Source organism: Lissotriton helveticus, chromosome 5_1 (genome assembly GCF_964261635.1).
Source record: "Lissotriton helveticus chromosome 5_1, aLisHel1.1, whole genome shotgun sequence".
NCBI lineage: Eukaryota > Metazoa > Chordata > Amphibia > Caudata > Salamandridae > Lissotriton > Lissotriton helveticus.
The window spans coordinates 439,086,072-439,103,862 of NC_136065.1; the positions used below are offsets into that span (position 1 = coordinate 439,086,072).

The 17,791-nt window shown below is 39.5% G+C and overlaps 1 protein-coding gene across 1 annotated transcript in view; it reads right to left on the reverse strand.

Annotated features, from left to right (window-relative positions):
• Positions 1-4,606: 4,606 nt before the first annotated feature.
• The window catches only part of SLC16A9 (solute carrier family 16 member 9), a 307,892-nt gene continuing 294,707 nt past the window's right edge, over positions 4,607-17,791 (reverse strand). The window contains exons 5-6 of the mRNA XM_078642646.1: positions 8,593-9,507; positions 4,607-5,973 (exon numbers count right to left, since the gene is read on the reverse strand). Of these exons, the coding sequence (XP_078498772.1) occupies positions 5,792-5,973; positions 8,593-9,507 (1,097 nt within the window). The 3' untranslated portion in view covers positions 4,607-5,791. The remainder of the gene's footprint in view (positions 5,974-8,592; positions 9,508-17,791) is intronic.

The following is a 17,791-nucleotide window of genomic DNA, read 5'->3' on the forward strand; positions in this document are numbered from 1 at the left end:
AATCCAAAATTCATTTTCTACATCATAAACCCTGTCTGGAGAGTTTACATGCCTAGCTGGTGTCTCAATCGGTATATATTCTTTAGTTGAAGTCACTAGCAGATGTTCTTAGGGAGTTTGGTGAAATATTGTCAATTCACCTGCACTGTTCATGAGCGCCACTGGTCAAGTCACGTTCCACATAATTATCCGTAGTGCGTAGGGCATGCTTTCATACTAAACCCACACCTTCTTTTTCTTAAAGTGAGTCTTCAAGTCTGGACCCGTCTCTTCCTTCCGTATATGAAAATGTCAAATTCCCGTCGGTTCACTTTTCTGTTTGACACACTCATATTTTCTGAAACACTCATTTCGTCCACTCCTTTCTATCATGTGACCTTCCACAGAGTCCTGTACAGTACGGGAAGAACAGCTATCAAAATACTGATATTGGTCCCCCTTTCTGATTTCATCATGGTCTCTCAAATTATATTAACCTCCACTGGACTCCAGCATTGGACGGCATTCAGCTTTTGTTTTTTTGCCTACTCTTTTTTTCTTAGCCACCAGTGCAACTTTCTCCTTAGTGGAGACCTCATTCTCATTTTTTACTTTGAGTTGCGGTTTGCAGAATGAGAATCCAAGGTTTTATGGCCCACAGAAGTGTAAAGTTCTAAAATATTCTTAGGATGGTCTCTTTTGCAATCTTGAACTGGAACAGCTGCCACCCACTGGCACACACCACAACTGCAGCACCTTCTTGAATGTTACACAAAACTATTGGGTAAACCATAAGCAGATGCATCTCTATGCTCGTTCTGTTTCTGTTTTAACACCTCTGGTAACACTGTAAACAGGAGAGTAACAAGAGCAGTACTATAAATATCCTTAAGGGCTAAGTGAGGATATTCCGCATCTAGCTGGTTAGTTTTATGAGCGATTTAAAAGGAAATCTCTTCTCCCTTTGTGGAGTCTTTGCCCAAGATGTAGGTCCAGAAACAAATGCTCCCATAGCAGTTGATTGTAGAATATGCTGTTGAAGTCACCTATAAATGGCCACTATCTGTTTGCAATGTGTCTTAGTTCTGCAGTTGTCAAATTTGCTATCTCAGGATACAGTGTATACCCAGAAAGTGCAGGCCAGCTATCCCATTCATTTCTCAGATGACCCAGTCTAACATTTAGAACTGCATTGCAGAGTTGACTACCAAACCAGGCTCAATGTTGTTAATATCCTAACAGGACTTCAAAGTCGTGATAAGCTTCACAATTGGCTGGAGTTGCAGCAGCTCGATAAACATGAAAGTTTCCTGTGTTGGAATGTAAAGCATCAAACTCCACCCATGGATAACATATTTCAAAAGGGTATGCAGCATGTGCATTTACCACAAATGTTACTTGATCCCAGTCTTAGTGAAACCCTAAGAAAGAGATATTGTGTAACTGGTGCACTAAATGCTATCCACATTGGAATAGGGAGTTTGCTATTATAAAACAGATTCAATGAGACTCAAAACCAAAATCAAAAAGGGGAATAAAGAACCCTTTAAAAATCAAGTGTCTGACAAACCCACATCAGAAAAGAAACACCTATCTGAACTGAAGAAGGTAATCAATATTAGCGAAGACAATGGGCTGTCTCCCCTAATAGTAATTGTTGGTAAATTGAGTTTGTTATCCAAATGACTCCAGCATGTGGAAGATTGAGTACTACGCTGGGCACCAGTGATACGTTTTCTGGATTCCTTTCCAGAACACAAACCAGTTATAGGCTTTATAGATCATATGGCATGAGTATATTGTCAATGTGTCAACCTGAAACAGAAAGCCATTTGGACTGCAACCCTCCACCACCCACTAAGCATTCCTTGAGTGAGATGCACTCTAGAGACACCACATGGATAGTTAGGGGAACACTAATTCTCTATCATCATGGAAAGGCACACTCCACTCAAGGACACTGGGAAACCAAGATTATATTTTCAAGATTTATTTTAAAATCAAAATCCTATTCTAGTGCACACAATATGAATAGTAACTGTTATAAAAATCGGCAAAATAGTGGAAACAATACTTATCAGGAGGGTGAACAATAAAAAATATTGTAACACTGTGGTGATATCATAAAGCATTCTATATACTAACATCTCCAATCCCACCTACCTTTCTCTTAGCTGACTAAATTAAACATAGCACTGAAAAAGGTACCTTGGTAGTTTGTACAGTAATTGCAGTAATGTGCACATACAATAATAGCAGTCCTGCTATTACCAAGCAGCCCTGCCCTATCATGAATTATACATTCTGACTTTCTGAAGACCTAATAAAAATGTGAGCTTAAATTAATGATTTATCAGACTTAATAAAGTGCTTCTTTTCAAGTATCCTGTGGTGAATATTTGATCATTATTATGTATTGTCCAATTTATATCCTACAACATGTGTACTATTGGTGTATATTGCTTTGGAAAGAAATTCTGCTAAGGTTGGGTCTGTGCAACTGCTCCCTGTAGGAGTTTGTTGCTGACGTCAAAGTGGAAAAGATGCAATCTGGCTGGCCTCTTGAGGATAATTTATGAATTTTGCCGAGAGTACTTTAGTGTTTATGGAGGTGTACTCATTACTTTGTAAAAATAATAAATGAATAAATAAATAGAGTACTGTTAAATGGGTTATTTTAGAAGCCAGTTGCCGGCATGACTAATGCCATTGTTGCCGAATACAAAGGCTGTTTGATCTTGATTCTACCTTTCTTCCATCTCCTGACACTCCACCCATTATTGCAGGTTCCCTTTTCATCTCTGTTTTCTCCCTGTGTCCTTGTTTTCCTTTAGTTTTCTTCCTCCTTTTTTCATTTCTTTTTTTTTTTAAATGTTTATTTTTATTAAAAAAACAATAAACAATAAAGAAACAAGGCAATACGGTCATTACAAATGGTGAAGCGTCCTGTGAGGAAGGAAAGCATACAACAGTGGTACATCAATAATACAGGATGGGGGAAAGGAAGGGGGAACTACAAGTCAGGAGGCATTTTAGCTGAAACAGTAGTAGGAATGTCGGGTCAGGGGTGAGGTGGAGTGGCCTCGACGTGTGTGAAGGGAGGTGTACATATTTCACCTCGATAGGAGTTCCACTGGCCCCAGACTTTCCTTAATTTTCGGGGCCTGCCACGTGCCACGTATGTTGTCTTCTCTCTAAACATACACCAGTCCATGTCCTTTTTTCATTTCTGACATTTTCTTCATTGCTTGGGTCAAAGTTTGATGATAAAATATATGTTTTGGTTCCCAAAAATGATTCCCAGTGCCCGCCACCTACAACCATTGGCAAAAATTAAGAACTTTGTATACTATCAAGTTTCAGGAAAGATAACAACTTAATTGGAACTAACAGTGCTCAGTCTGTTCACAATTATTTTAACTATTATTGTACAAGCAGCTGTGAATGTAATGATATGTTTTCTGGAATTCTTTCCAGACACTGCCCAGTAATAGACTTCTAGACTCTCTGGCACCAATAACTGTGTCAATATACCAATTTAAGGCAGAAAACCAGTTGGACAGGAACAACCCTGCAACTCACTGAGCATTACGTTGATGAGATGTACTCTATGACACTATCAATCCTGTGGGATATCACATGGATTGTTAGAGGAACCTTAATTCCTTTTCATCATTGAAAGGCACAGTCAAGAGCACCAGAAAACCAATATTATAATTACAACATTTATTTTAAAATCAAAATCCTATCCTAGTGCAATCAATATGAATAGTAACTGTTATAAACATCAGAAAAAAAGTGGCAACAATATTTATCAGGAGGACGAACAATAACAAACACTGTAATATTCTGGTGATATCATAATGCGTATATTGTATCAATATCTCCCACCCCATGAACATTTTGTCTTGGCTAACTAAGCTACACTTAGCACCTAAAAGGAGGCCTAATTTGAGTTTTAAACAAGGTTCATGCCCATGTACTGTTTCTGAACAATAGATTCAATGTTCAGCAAATAACAGCATCTGCTATTTTCATCTGCACTGGCAGGAAGACAGATAAGCCCACCGATTGAAGACTAGGGGGCATTTTATCAAGACAGGCGTTTAAATTATCGCTGTTTTAGCGGCAGAAAACTGCCGCTAAAACGGCGATAATGGGCTTGATAATATGCTCTATGGAATTCCAATTGAAGCCCATGTTAAATAAGAAGGACATCTAACATGGGCTTCAATTGGAATTCCATAGAGCATATTATCAAGCCCATTATTGCCGTTTTAGCTTCAGTTTTCTGCCGCTAAAACGGCAATAATTTTATCGCCTGTCTTGATAATACGCCCCTAGATTTCCCTCCGAGTAGCCTTCTTCGAAGGAAGGTGATTATAGCTCTGTATGGCCTTTGACCAGAGTCTCTGGTACAAAGTTCCCCACTCTCCTATTTCACTGTGTTCATAGTTTAAATATTGTAGTTCAGAAAAAATATTTATCGGAAAGGCCCTGGAACCATTTCACTTACTTACAGTCTGTGAAACCTTGCCTATTGTTTATAAACTATAAATAAGAAGTGAAGTTACCTGCTTCTATGAAACCTTGTTTATTATTTAAAAACAATCACTGGGAAAAAGAATTCGATCTACACAGAATTTTTTTTATATATTCAAGCAGACTTAATTATCATGTTACAATAAATAACAACAGAAATCCATGTACATTTATACTTGAAACTTACAGCTAAATAAACAACATATGTCATTTAAAAAGGGGATACCTAAACAAGGAAATATGTGAACATTTTAACAGTAAGATACTATGAAAATTATCAGTGTAAAAAGAAAACAGAACTCGGAATAACATCTTTTATGTCAGTCGTATGGCATGATAAATGTATCGCAAGCCAATGATCACATACCATAATGTAAAAGTAACTAATTTCTTCCCAGTTTATTGGTACTCAGGAGCTTATTTGTGAGAGGCTTGGGCCGCTGGAGCGTTACTTTTCTTGACGCTCTAGTGGTGCAAGCCTCTCAGTCATATCTGAGATGACGCAAAGTCATTCTGTGTGGCTTTGCATAGCTTCATAGATATGGAGTAAGACAAAGCAGCACAGGTTGCTGCCTTGCCTTACTCTGCATCAAGGAGATATTCCAAGGGCCTTGCGGGGGTTTTCCCATGTGGATGCTGTTCCGGATTTATTGAATCACATAATCCTGGGGCAGCGGCAAAACCTTGTGCCTCCCCAGAGCAAGTGTATCAAGTAGAAATATTTTTATTTCTCCTTATGTTTTCCTCTTTTAATTAGTGCTGCATTCTGCAGCACACATAGAAAGAGAACGCCTCTCAGGATTGTTTTTGTGCAGGAAGGTGCCCCTTCCTGCACACAAATACTCCTGCCTGCAACGAAGGCATCCTTGCACCATGGTGCAATGGTGCTAGCTTTGCCACTCGGCAGAAAATTGTGTGCCAGTGCAGGGGGAAAGGACAGGAATACACCGTATTTCATAAATAAGGTGCATTAAATACGGTGCATTCTTGGATTTTCACATTGGCGTAGGGCAGGACCGCAAGAAGACGTGTGGTGCTGCCCTAGATAAATTCCTCATAAATGAGGTCCTCAGTGTTTAAATACTTATACATGTATTTACACATTACAAACACAGTGGCATTGTTTTTCACTTCATAGCAAAATATCCACCATATCATGGAGCCATTGTAGCACAAGCTACATTTTTATCAAAGAGCATTTGTATTCATAATGTAAATTTCTAGAATAATATTATTACAACATTGTCAATGAAACCATTGTAATATCAATTTATGCACACAATGCAGCATTTTCCAAGTTCAAGTGTAATGGTAACTTTTTTGCACTCCTATTATTGCTGCTGTCCCAGCATGGGAGAGCCGCCAGCAACAGAAGAAACCCACCCAGCAAAACACAGATCCCACTGAAGTAGAAAGCAATGCTGTACGTCTGGGTCCAGTCGTAAAACCAACCTGCAATAAAAACAGAACATACATCAGTGATTTTCATTTCATTTCATTTACATGAGCACCCTAGCATGCTGTTCACACCTCATGAATCCGAGACCCATTAAGGGTGGGTGGAAAAGAAACTCCTAGCCAAAATCATCAGAATTTTATCTCGTCAACCCTCCTTTGTATTTTCTCATCCTACTTAGAGGATAGGCAGAAGATGGCTATATTAGAGCAGTCAATCCACCACCATTGCCGGGAGAGAAACATCTGTGCTAAAACTCCTGTATCCAATGGCATTCTTACACCAATTTCATTTTCCTGGTATGAAAACTCCCAGCAAATCAGATATATTTCAAATGTAGACAATGCAATTGTACCTCCATGTTGGAGAAAGATTTCCATTCTCTATATTTGTGAAAGTAGTACTACCATGCCGGTGAACAGCCATTACAATGCGGGGATTACCCCGCACTGCCATTACAACGCAGGGATTACAACGAAATCCGTTACAACGACTTTCGCTTGAGGGCGCTGTTGGATAGGGAATAGTTTAATTTTCTATCCAACACCTTCCCTACTGTCAACGTGGGCTGGAGTTGGAATAGAAAATTAAACTATTCCACTATCCAGCGCCCTCCAGCGAAAGTCGTTGTAATCCCCGCGTTGTAATGGCATGCGGGGTAAAAGCCAGCGTTGTAATGACATACAACCAACAGGACCACCATATGCGCAGCAGTCTCAAGATAGCTTAGATATTCAACCGTAGATGTGGTGGAGGTGTTTCCTGCACTGCACAAGCAGTTTGATGGGCTGTTCAACAGACCTTAAATCAGGTATTTTGTATAAATTGGCATACAAGGCAACAAACAAATTTAATATTGGGATGAGATATTTAGAAAACAATATGATATTTAAGATTTTAGGCATAGTGATGAATGTGAACTGCAGTAGAACTAACAAGATAATGTAGACTATGGTGGACCTCCTGACAGCCAGCCCGGTCACCGAAGGTGGTGGCCTCTGCTCCTCTGGCAAATGATGGCCCACTGTAGATAGAAATATGCAGGATCTAACTGCCTTCTGTGTGCACTGAAGGCAAAGAACTTTGTCAAGTGTGTGGCATGTTTGTTTAAAGCCAGAAACTTGTTTTTGAAAAACAGAAATTCCATGGAGCTGATGCACTGAGAGTTGTAATGCATCATGCGGGGTTATTGGTGTTTTTTTTCTATTCAGTAGTGTAGTCCTTTCTTGGCAGTCCTGAAAGAGAGAATGTCCCGAACAAGACATTTGTATAGCAAAATGACTAATTTTATTAGTGTGGACCTTCTGACATACACTGAGCAACGGAACTGTGACACACAGATAGTCAGTCAAAGGTTTCCAACAGCAAAGTGAGCTGTAGCTCTGCCACCAGAAAACTTGCATTTCATCCACCTCTAAATTATGGATGCCCTTCATCTGCCAAACACTGATGACAGACTAAATTATACTTTATATAAAACACAAATTAACATAGCTAGCTCGAAGGTTGTAGGATGTATATTCTTCCTCTTCACTAAGGCTAGAATGTAGCTTTATTATTAGCTCCATGTGCAGGATGCAGGAGGTATTTGGGTGTAAGAAATATCCTCCTTTGGAGATTAGATACAACATTGAGAAAGCCACAAAAGTGATGGGTGCAATGATTTGGCTCAACCCCAAAAGGGACTGTTACCCTCTGCAGTTGAACAAAAGCAACTGCAGATGTTTTCTGCCTTGTTAGGCCTCACCAGTAAGTTGCAACCTGTGTTCTATAGTTCCGCAAGCTTTGAGATCAGCTTTTGGCATACTAGTTAAACTTAAGACTCCTGGTATTGATGTGGACTTAAATGAATTCCAGCAAAATAAGGGCCTGATGTGGTGGATGTTTAACACACAAGACCTGTGAGTGATGAATGTAAATGACCAACACAAATGTACTATGTAAGCATGTTGTCCAGTATCTTAGCCTGCGGTATTTGGCATCCTACATGTCACTATTAAAAACGTGCGTATCGAGACAAAGTGTGATGTTCACCCTATTCCTGACCCTATACATCCAGATATACTATATGTTATTATCAGTGATATTTATGCCATTACGAATTATATCTAATTGATTTTACAACAACTTTGTGATGCTAATGCTATTCTTTAACCACGTCCATGCTCATGACAAGGTCAGCTCGTCATGCACTGCAGCCAAGCTGACCATGTAATTTCAATGGAAATTAGAGTAAAAGCAGGAATTGCCTTAGCACCAAAGGGGTTAATAGCCTGTCCTCGATACAAGAAGCCACTTAATCTTTTGCATTCTACGTTAGCTGGCCCTAACTTTGCTTGTTCATTCATTAGTTTGACAATATTTATACAATTGTAAACTACATTTGTGGTTGCTTTTTTCCTGCTACACAAAGCCAGCACAATCAGTAGATTGTGACCATTTCCTTGATGGAAACTATTTACTCAACTACATTAAATTTCAGAGCTCAGTTTAGGCCACCAAAAATATAAAGAATGAATTCCCAAAATGTATAATGACAGTGTATTTGAAGTGCACTGCTATAAAACACAGATTTCATATGACAAGTGCTGAGAATATGGTTTTGAATATCTTACCAATTATTGGTGGTCCAAGGCAATTTCCAGTTCCAGCGAAGAACATTAGAATCCCATAGGAATGGGTGAGCTTTTCCAGTCCAACTGTTTTGGTTGTAACATATGGAAATATTGACCAGTTGCCAGACAGAAATCCTAAAATACCTGCTACTATGGCTAACGTAATGTAGCTATTGGCAAATGGGACCATGAGGAGAGCCAACCCAGTTCCCAATAATGTACAGACATAAAGGTATATTGAATTTATGAACGCAAAATCTGCCAACAGTCCTAAAACAAATTTTCCAATTACGGCTGAAATTCCAATTATTGAAACAAGTGGTACAACATATGCTTCTTCGTTGATTCCAGCACTTTTTGCTATGTCCTCAAGAAGTAGTGTTGGGGGAAATCCACCAATGTCAAAAAGAAAAATGGCTACAAAAAGAGCTGAAAATACTTTGTTTTCAAAAAGAACTACAGTGTCTTTCCAATAGTTTACAATCATATGCCACTTGCTTTTGGCAATCTGTTTGCATACACACTTCTTCTGTCTAGCTTTAGTCTGATGTGAACTTCTTTCTTTTAAGTGCATTGAAGGTAACATATCCTTGACGCTGATCTTTTCATGTTTGCAGTGACCAGTACACAAAAGGGCTGCATTGTTTTCCATAATAGAGTTTTTTTCAAGGTTGGTTAGCATTTCTTTGTTTCTTGGTTCCCTTTCATGGTAAATTAAATATTGATCTGGGATTCTTTCCATGCAATCTGTTTCTGCCAATGAGGTATCAAATGATTTCAGGGGTCTCATTAGGATACCAAAAGCTAATATGTTCAGAGATAATGCACCGACTATCTGCAAGCATCCTTCTACGTTATAGAGTTCAATAAGTTCCCTTTGCAGAGCTGCATAAACAAAAAGTCCAAGACTTGAACCTAGGCAAACAGAACATGAAAAAGGCTTTAGTTAATATTGCTGCATATTATAATTGTTTTACACATATTTTACTGCTTACATTTTCCGGACACTGTGTGGCCTATTCACAAACTGCATTTTGTAGTATGTATAGCAGTATGCTATTCACCAACTCAGAAACCTACCTGCGGAGATCTCCACCTCTACTATATTTTCCTTGCAGTGTTCTCAGCCCTGACCCCAGAAATGTCTGGACATGTGCACCTACATTTTAGTAGTAAATATGGGAGAGGCAGGGGAGTGGCAGTTAGCATGATGAATACTTACAACTAAATAGGAGGGTTTTTAAAGGAGTAAAGAGGTTTAAAGAAGGGCTACGGAGGGGTATAGGAACGGACACACACTCACTCATAAAAGATTAGGGCCAATCCAATTTGCAAGCTACACTCCAAAAGTGAGTACATCCAAAAATGACCAAAAACCAGTAGTAAATGTGCTCTAGCTCAGACCTGGATTAAGTGCAGAACCACAGGTGAGATGGTCAATAACTGGTACTGCAACACTCTCTCATAGAAAACAATATAAGTAGGGACCTGAAGTAACACCCTATGGGAAGTCAGGTTAAATGACTTTATTAAAATAAAAAATAAAAAATAAAAATATATATATATATAGTTTTTCATCTTTTGATATTTACAAAAGTTGCGAATTCAAATCATTAATCAATGCATATGATCTAAAATGAACTAAGATAAATGACACTGGTCGGTTATTTTTTATCTTTTACACATTTTTGTATTATCGGTGATGAATTATGAACATTGTTCTTGATGAAATGAGCAAATTGTTTTTCATTAATTTGAGATTTCTGTAATTATGTTGAGATCAATACGGTATTCTACATAGTTGTACTTGCAATATGGCATTTTCCATAGTCTCTTTTTTCTATTTTCACTATTGCACTTTTTTCTGTGTTTGAATCAATATCACCTGTGCACTGATTGTAAAATGTGGTTAATCTACGGGGCGCGTTATGTGAACAAGCTCCCTCTGGGAGTGAAACGCGTCATGGACGACACCATGTCTGTTTATTTCATCTTTGTGAAATAAATATATACTTCACTGGATAATATCGTTGCTGCCTCTTTTCATCTGCTTTGATTTCGAAAAAAAAGTCACGTTAAGAGGTCCTTACCTGATCGTTCTTTCACCTCGGATTGGTGAAACAGGCACATTGTTATATATATATATATATATATATATATATATATATATATATATATATTTCACAATGATCTACTGCTTTCCGCTCACTTAAAAACCGAGCGGCTCAATATTTCCAATTTTTTATTTCACCATTCAGTGCAAATTAACAGAGAAAGTCTATGCATTTCGGCATTTGCCTTCTACAGGTCCACAGAGTCATGCGTCCAGATTATCCATTTTTATAGTGTCCATAGCCTATTTCCAGCTTTACTTTCTACTTTTTTTAAAGAACAACTAGACCACGTAATTTTACATCTTTTTGTCAAGTACTCTCTACTTTTCTATTTTAACACAGTCAATATTAAGTACACAATTATTGATTTTTTAAATCATTTTTCCTTCACATTATCTCTTAAACTACAGTGAAGTACTCTTTACTCTAATGTTCCTCAAAAAGAAGGCACTTATTAAATGCAATTACTTATTTAATTGATTTCTGAGATTTCCCAAGCTCAATATTTGACAACAACACAACTGAAAAACAACATATAGCTTTAACCAATTCAGGAAAAGAGGAAAAGGAGTGAAAGTGCAAGTGCATTCATAGTTCTTCTGTGCACAATTAACTTGGTCAGACAGCACATGATAATATTTTTAAGATGCAGAACTTCAATAACTTATACTATGTTACATATCCATTTAAAGATTATTTTTTTACCAAAACTTTCTATCCACAAATTGCATATAAATGTGGTTGTATAAAAAACAAATATAAAAATAATAATAATAAATTCTTGGATTGAAGTACACATATTCCAACAATTGTTTTTATATACCATGCAACAATATACCAAAAACATAATATTCATATAAAGTGCAAGTGCTTACTTAGCTATTGATGCCTAAAATAATTTAACATCCATGTTGTTCATATTTATACATGAGAGATGGAGCAGCTAGTTTAGATGCAAAGAACAATTCTAAAAATAATCCTCAGCAGCATGTAAAAATGTAAGGCACATAAGGTGCATAGATTTGAGCAGCTAATCAATTTCCCATGGGGAGCTTAACCACAATGTTTGCAATAACATGCCTATATACTTGCATATTAAATATAAGGTGCAACTTTCTCAATAGCTCTTTTGTACTTAATCTGTTGACAGCATTTGTCAAAAAAGTGCTTATGCATTAAAAAATAGAATAGCTTGTTTAGATGCTAAATGCAATTCTAAAAATAACCATCTACAGCATAGTAAAATGTAAAGTGCATAAAATGCGTACGTGTGAACAGCTAATTAATTTAAAAAAGGGCTTGTCCACAATTTGTACAATAGCATGCCTATATATATGCATATTTAAATATAAGGTGCAACTTTCCAAATTGTCCTTTTGTACTTGTTTTTTCAGCAGCATCTATTATACAAAGTGCTAGTGCATAAGTAGCGATTGATGCCTTTAGCTATTTAGTAGCCATATCGTGCAAATTTATGCAGGAAGGGTTGGAGCAAGTTGTTTAAGTATAAAGTGCAATTTTTGAGTTAGCCCTCAGCAGCATATTAAGATGTGACGTTCATAAAGTGCCTGAATATGAACAGGTGCTAAAATATTATAAATGTATGTGTAACTTAGCATTCAAGTTGTGTTCTATGGGTGTCTCAGTCTTCATTTGGATGATAAGCCTCAACCTCATTCTTCTCAATAGTTACTGTCGTTCCACTCCTCAGTTCTTTCACATTACCTTGATGTTCTTCCCCAAAATGCTTTGCGATAGAATGAGAATAATCTCTATTTATTGCAGCTCGAATATGTTACAGGATTCTTAATCATACTTTATTTATAGTACTCTCCACATAGTACTTTTTGCACGGACACACTAAAACATATACTACAAAGTCTGTATTGCATGGCGCCACGGAAGGCGAGTCTTGATGCATATCAAGGTGTCAAGCTTTAGCCTTTGGAGCTTACCTCTACCATAAGGAGAAATTGTATTACGAAATATATCCTCACAGAGTGATAGATTACAACTTAAAAAAAGCCCTGATGAAGTTCCACAAGTTTTTCTCTGGGAACGAAACGTGCTTGCTGTTTTTATGAATGAATGTGAATTTAGGAATTAAGAAAGAATTTGGAGAGATCATAACAGACAAAATTCATTTTCTTTGGTGCTCCTCCTTTTGTTTACTTCATAATGTCCATGTAACCTTTGTTTTTTTCAGGGAATTTCTAAGGTTTTTAAATTCTATTTCCTAACTATAACGGCCCTGAAAGCTTTGTTTTTTTACAGTGAACAGCTAAGTTTTTAAAATTCGATTTCCTATTTATAACAGCCATGTAACCTTTGATTGTTTTAGTGAATTTCTAGGGATTTAAATTTTTATTTGTTAACTGTAACCTGTGACCTTTGAGAGTAGGTGTGTGAGTGGCTGTATATGTCAATTAGTGTGTGTGTGTGTGTGGCTGTATTGCTGTCAGTAGGTATTTAAGTAGTCATATGGCCCTGTAAGTGGGTGTGTACGTGGTTTGGCAGATGTGTGAGTGGGTATGTGAGTGGTGTATGTATCGGTCAGTGGATGTTTGTGGCTGTACGGATCTGTGAGTGGATGTGAGAGTAACAGAATTGATGTGGGAGTGGCTTACTATATGAAGTAAGTGCTTCTTTGTTTAGTTAAGAATCCCTCATATACCACAGCATCAAGAACGCGTGTCATAAGCACCCTGTTGGTTTTTACCTGAAGTCTTGTGAGGCCCCCCATCTCCTCCCTTATCGACCTCCCCCATGCCCCCTGTGAGAGTGCCCCTAACAGGTCACTTGCAGACCTGCACTATTGTGGGGACAGAGGGGGTTACGGAGGGTGATTAATGAAGGTCTCCAGATCTCAACAGAGTATGGGACATGGGGTGCACTTGTCTGCACCATTTCTTAACCCGCCTCTCCCGAAACATCCTCCCATGGAAAGGAATGGGGTCAATAAATTGAGATGACCCTTTGATGAACTGGCAGATATGGCATCCCACGTCCACCTTACATGGGTACCTGCTGTCTGTCCTCCACCGAGCATCCAAGATCAGAAGGGTACCTAGAAGTAACCATTGTGTAAACAAATATCAGAGAAATTGGAACATCTGCAGCTTAAGCTTACATTTTCCAATAATGGCTCTTAAATTTGTGGTGTCCTCTTCTGATTGACAGTGGATAGCAGATGCGCTTTTAGTGCTGGGGTGATAGTCTTGTCCCTTTGGGCTCTTTTAAATTCACGCCTCCTGACACGTATCCTGGGGGAAAAATGGGGTCCCCCGGCACAGGAGAGGTCAAAAGGGGCTAGTGACCCCCAAGTCCAAGTAGTGTATTGTTCTGCACTGCAGGATAGCACAGTTGCTTTTTGTGCTGGGGTGATGCCCTGCCTCCTTGGGCTCCATTCTGCAGCCGTGTCTCCTGCCACAGATCCTGGTGGGAAATGGGGCCCCGAGGTGCAGTTCAGGTCAAAAGGGGCTAGTAACCCCAAGTCCAGGTAGTGTATTGTCCTGCATGGCGGGATAGCGGAGGGGCTTTTAGTGCTGGGGTGTTCACCACAACCCCTTTGACTCTGTTCTGCAATCTCGCCTCCAGGCGCATACCCTGGTGGAAATGGCATCCCCAGGAATAGGTGAGATCAAAAGGGGCAAGTGACCGCACGTCCAGGTTTATTGACAGTGTCCCCCTAGACTGTCATTGTCAGGCGCTGAGCGCACAGAACTGCCATAGCTTGTAGGGCCCTGGAATTGTGCAGTCTATTGTTTCTCACGCCTACTTCCTCATGCACTGTCGCTGTGTTATCTGTCCATTTCCTTGTGCACTGGTGTGATACACAGGGGTGCAGCACGAGTTGAGCAATAAAACAGCACTGTTCATTGCCTGTACTTGAACCCCAATGGTTATTCAGCTATCCTTGCTGCGCCTGTTGCTTGGAACACAGAAACACTTTTGGAAGAAACTTCAAATTGACATGTGACAATTGGCAGGCTCTTAATGGAGCCTTCTTTTTAAAATAATACACATAATAAGTAGTCTCATTATTATCTGGAGTTGCAGGCACGTCTCCAGGACCTGGCCACCCTGGTGGGATGAGAGGTTATTTTAAAATGTTGCAGCCAATGTCACTATTTCGCTGCAAAAATAAAAGCGATGCTTTTGGCCCTGTCGGGGTCCCTCGGGGACCCCAGGACCAGGGCTGGCGGGGTGGGGGGGCGGGTATTCCTACCCTGTCCCTTTTCTTTTTGGTAACTTTTCTTCTGTGGGACTCTGCTGAAACCGAGTCCCAAAATGGCTGCCAACACTTCCTGGTTGAAGTTTTGGCATATCACAAGAGAGCTCAAGGAGAATTATGGTCCAGTATATTCTCCACATATAAATTGTAATTAAATCATAGTATGCTCTCCTGGAACTTCAGTCACAGAGACGTTATCACTAACTGAAAGCAGGTACACCAGGAAGCATGTGCTTTTAGGAGCAATTGCCCTCACTCACCAGAAGGTGAAATGCTTCATCATTAGGCTATGCTCCTAGCCAGGCTGGCGCTGCAATGCATGGGGTACCCTGGGAGAGGGCACTTTACCAGAGACCTTTAAATCAAATGAGCATAGTAGGACAGATGACGTTGTGTCCTAAAATGTAAGAAGATTGGTGAAAGTTAGATTATAAGATCAACTGTTGACCAGCTGCCGCAATCTATTTAATGTGATCTTTCTGGTTTATGTTGAGATTAAAAGAAGTGGCACCGAAACTGGGGAAATAATGGTCCATGTCTTTGTGAGTGAGAAAGTGTTGGTCACCTATAGACCTGCTAATAGTTGAGGGCAGAGGTCTTCAAACTTTTGGATGCCGAGACCCCCCTGTCAACATTTTCAGGTGTAAGGACCCCCTCCTGAAAAAAAATTCTAAACCTGTAGGCAGGGCTACTGGAATTATGAGGCAGGTGAGGACCAGAGTACAGGCTTGACTAAATTGTGTGGGAAGAAAATGTAAATAATGTTATGTGATGCCGCGTATATTTTGGGATAGCATTGCGTCATTATTTTGACATGGTTTACACACATAACACTGAGGAAAGATTTCACCCCATCAGTACCAGTTTATCAGTTTATAACCAAAATAAGGCAATTAACATCAGAAAGATGTCTAGTCAACCTTTGTGAAGGGCCTCCCACTCCGCAGGAATACGTGCTGCCACATTAGAAGCTCACCTGGCCCTGGCCGGGAGAAGCAGGGGTCCCTTAAAACCCTGACGGTTTTGTGAAGAATTAAACAGTTCACCCATGCCGCTTTTCTCTCACCCTCTCCCTTCCATCCCTCTCTCCTCTCCCAACCCCGGATCCCTCTCTCACTTTGCAGGCCATTTTCTTTCACCCCTTTTTACAAATTCTGAACTCTCTCCATTCTCCACAGTGTAAGGAGATCAGTAATAACTCAAATCCCAAACCATGCATAGGTGATAAGGTGCCTACTGACATCTTACCACCACTGTAGAGCACCATCTAACAGAGAGCTCTAGACACGGTAACCAGCATTTAGAAATAATAGAACATGTATATTTATACAGACCTAATTAGAACCTTGTCATGAATAAATGTTTAAAACAGTGATGATGGCACCACACCCACATATACTACACACTAGATGTGAAGTGCTGCCCCGAATGGGGCCCATGCTGCCAATATAATGTGTGCAGACACACCTGGGAACATGCCTATGTGTAATCACAAATACACGAGAAGGACTTGTAAATGGGATCAATCACCCAATAACGCCACGGCTAGCCAGTCCCATCCTAGTTCGAAAAAAGACATTCTTTGCCTTTGAAAAGAGAAGGAAACACCGAAATCCCCTAGACTTGTTGTCAACACTTCAGACTCCCTTCGGGTTTTGAAAACGTAGTGGGAACAAGACCTAAGCCCACAATAATGAAGAATGGGTAAAGGTCAAAATGGCATCTAGGTTTCTGGCGAACTCATTGCAGCTCACACTAATATATTAAAAAAATATACATAAACTCTAGTGTGATCCTGAAAGTTTCTGGCTCAAGGAAAGGAGACACAATCCTAGATGCTTGTGGTGTGGTGGAGTTGTGGGTAACTTTCTCATGAGACTGCCCCTCTATGAGACGGAATTGGATCCAAATACACAACACACTGTGTTCGATAGTTGTATCTGCTGGTGCTAGGGCTGATTGGAAGATCTTTATCTGTGGTGTTTTGACTTGTTCTTCATTTGCAGTCCAGTTGCTTGCAGTGGTGTGTCTTTAGCCTGAGTTCCTCTGTGTACCAATTGGCCTGTGGTTGTGCTATTGGCATTGGGTTGCACTTGAGAGGAGCCAGTGATCCAGCTGCTGAGGTTCTTGATTGCTCTTGGCAAGTTGCTGGTGTGCTTGGGGTGGTGGATGGAGAGAGCAGAAACTCACTCCTCTTCTGTGATGTTTTGGAAGGGTACATTTGGAAGCTCACTGTGCGGTATTCCAGAGACTGCTATATCCCTGACTGATTTTGTAGCCTATTCATCAGGATTATGTGGTCCACCTAGCCATAACTGAACAGTTGTCAAGGAATATTATGTCAGATAATTTGTTCTCATTCAGAAAGAAGAGGAAGATTTGTCTATTTGTAAAGGTCGATTCTAGAGGAAGCAGTTCTTTCAACATCATCCAAAATATGTCTAGTAATCATCTTTAACAGGACGTTGCTGAGGTATGGTAAGTTAAAGACTAGGAAGTAGTTGACCAAAATCTTCGGGTCTCCTAGTAATTATTTTTAAAGTGGGGTAAAGATTACATGTTTTATAGGGTAAGGAATTACTCCTTCCGCAGTGAGATGTGTTCCGTTAAGGAGAAACAATTGGGAAATTGGGATCAATTAAGAATTGATAAACCCACCGTGCTCACAAAGCATTTCAAACTCTCACAGTGCGTGTGCTACCACAGACAAGTAGAAGATGTCCCTGTATCAACTATAACACTGTGACGTGGGTTAACACCGCAATGGACACTATTCACTCAACTCAAGTCAAGTCAAAATATACTTTTATTTGATTCATTAAAAAAATCATAAAAGGATGGACAACCATCA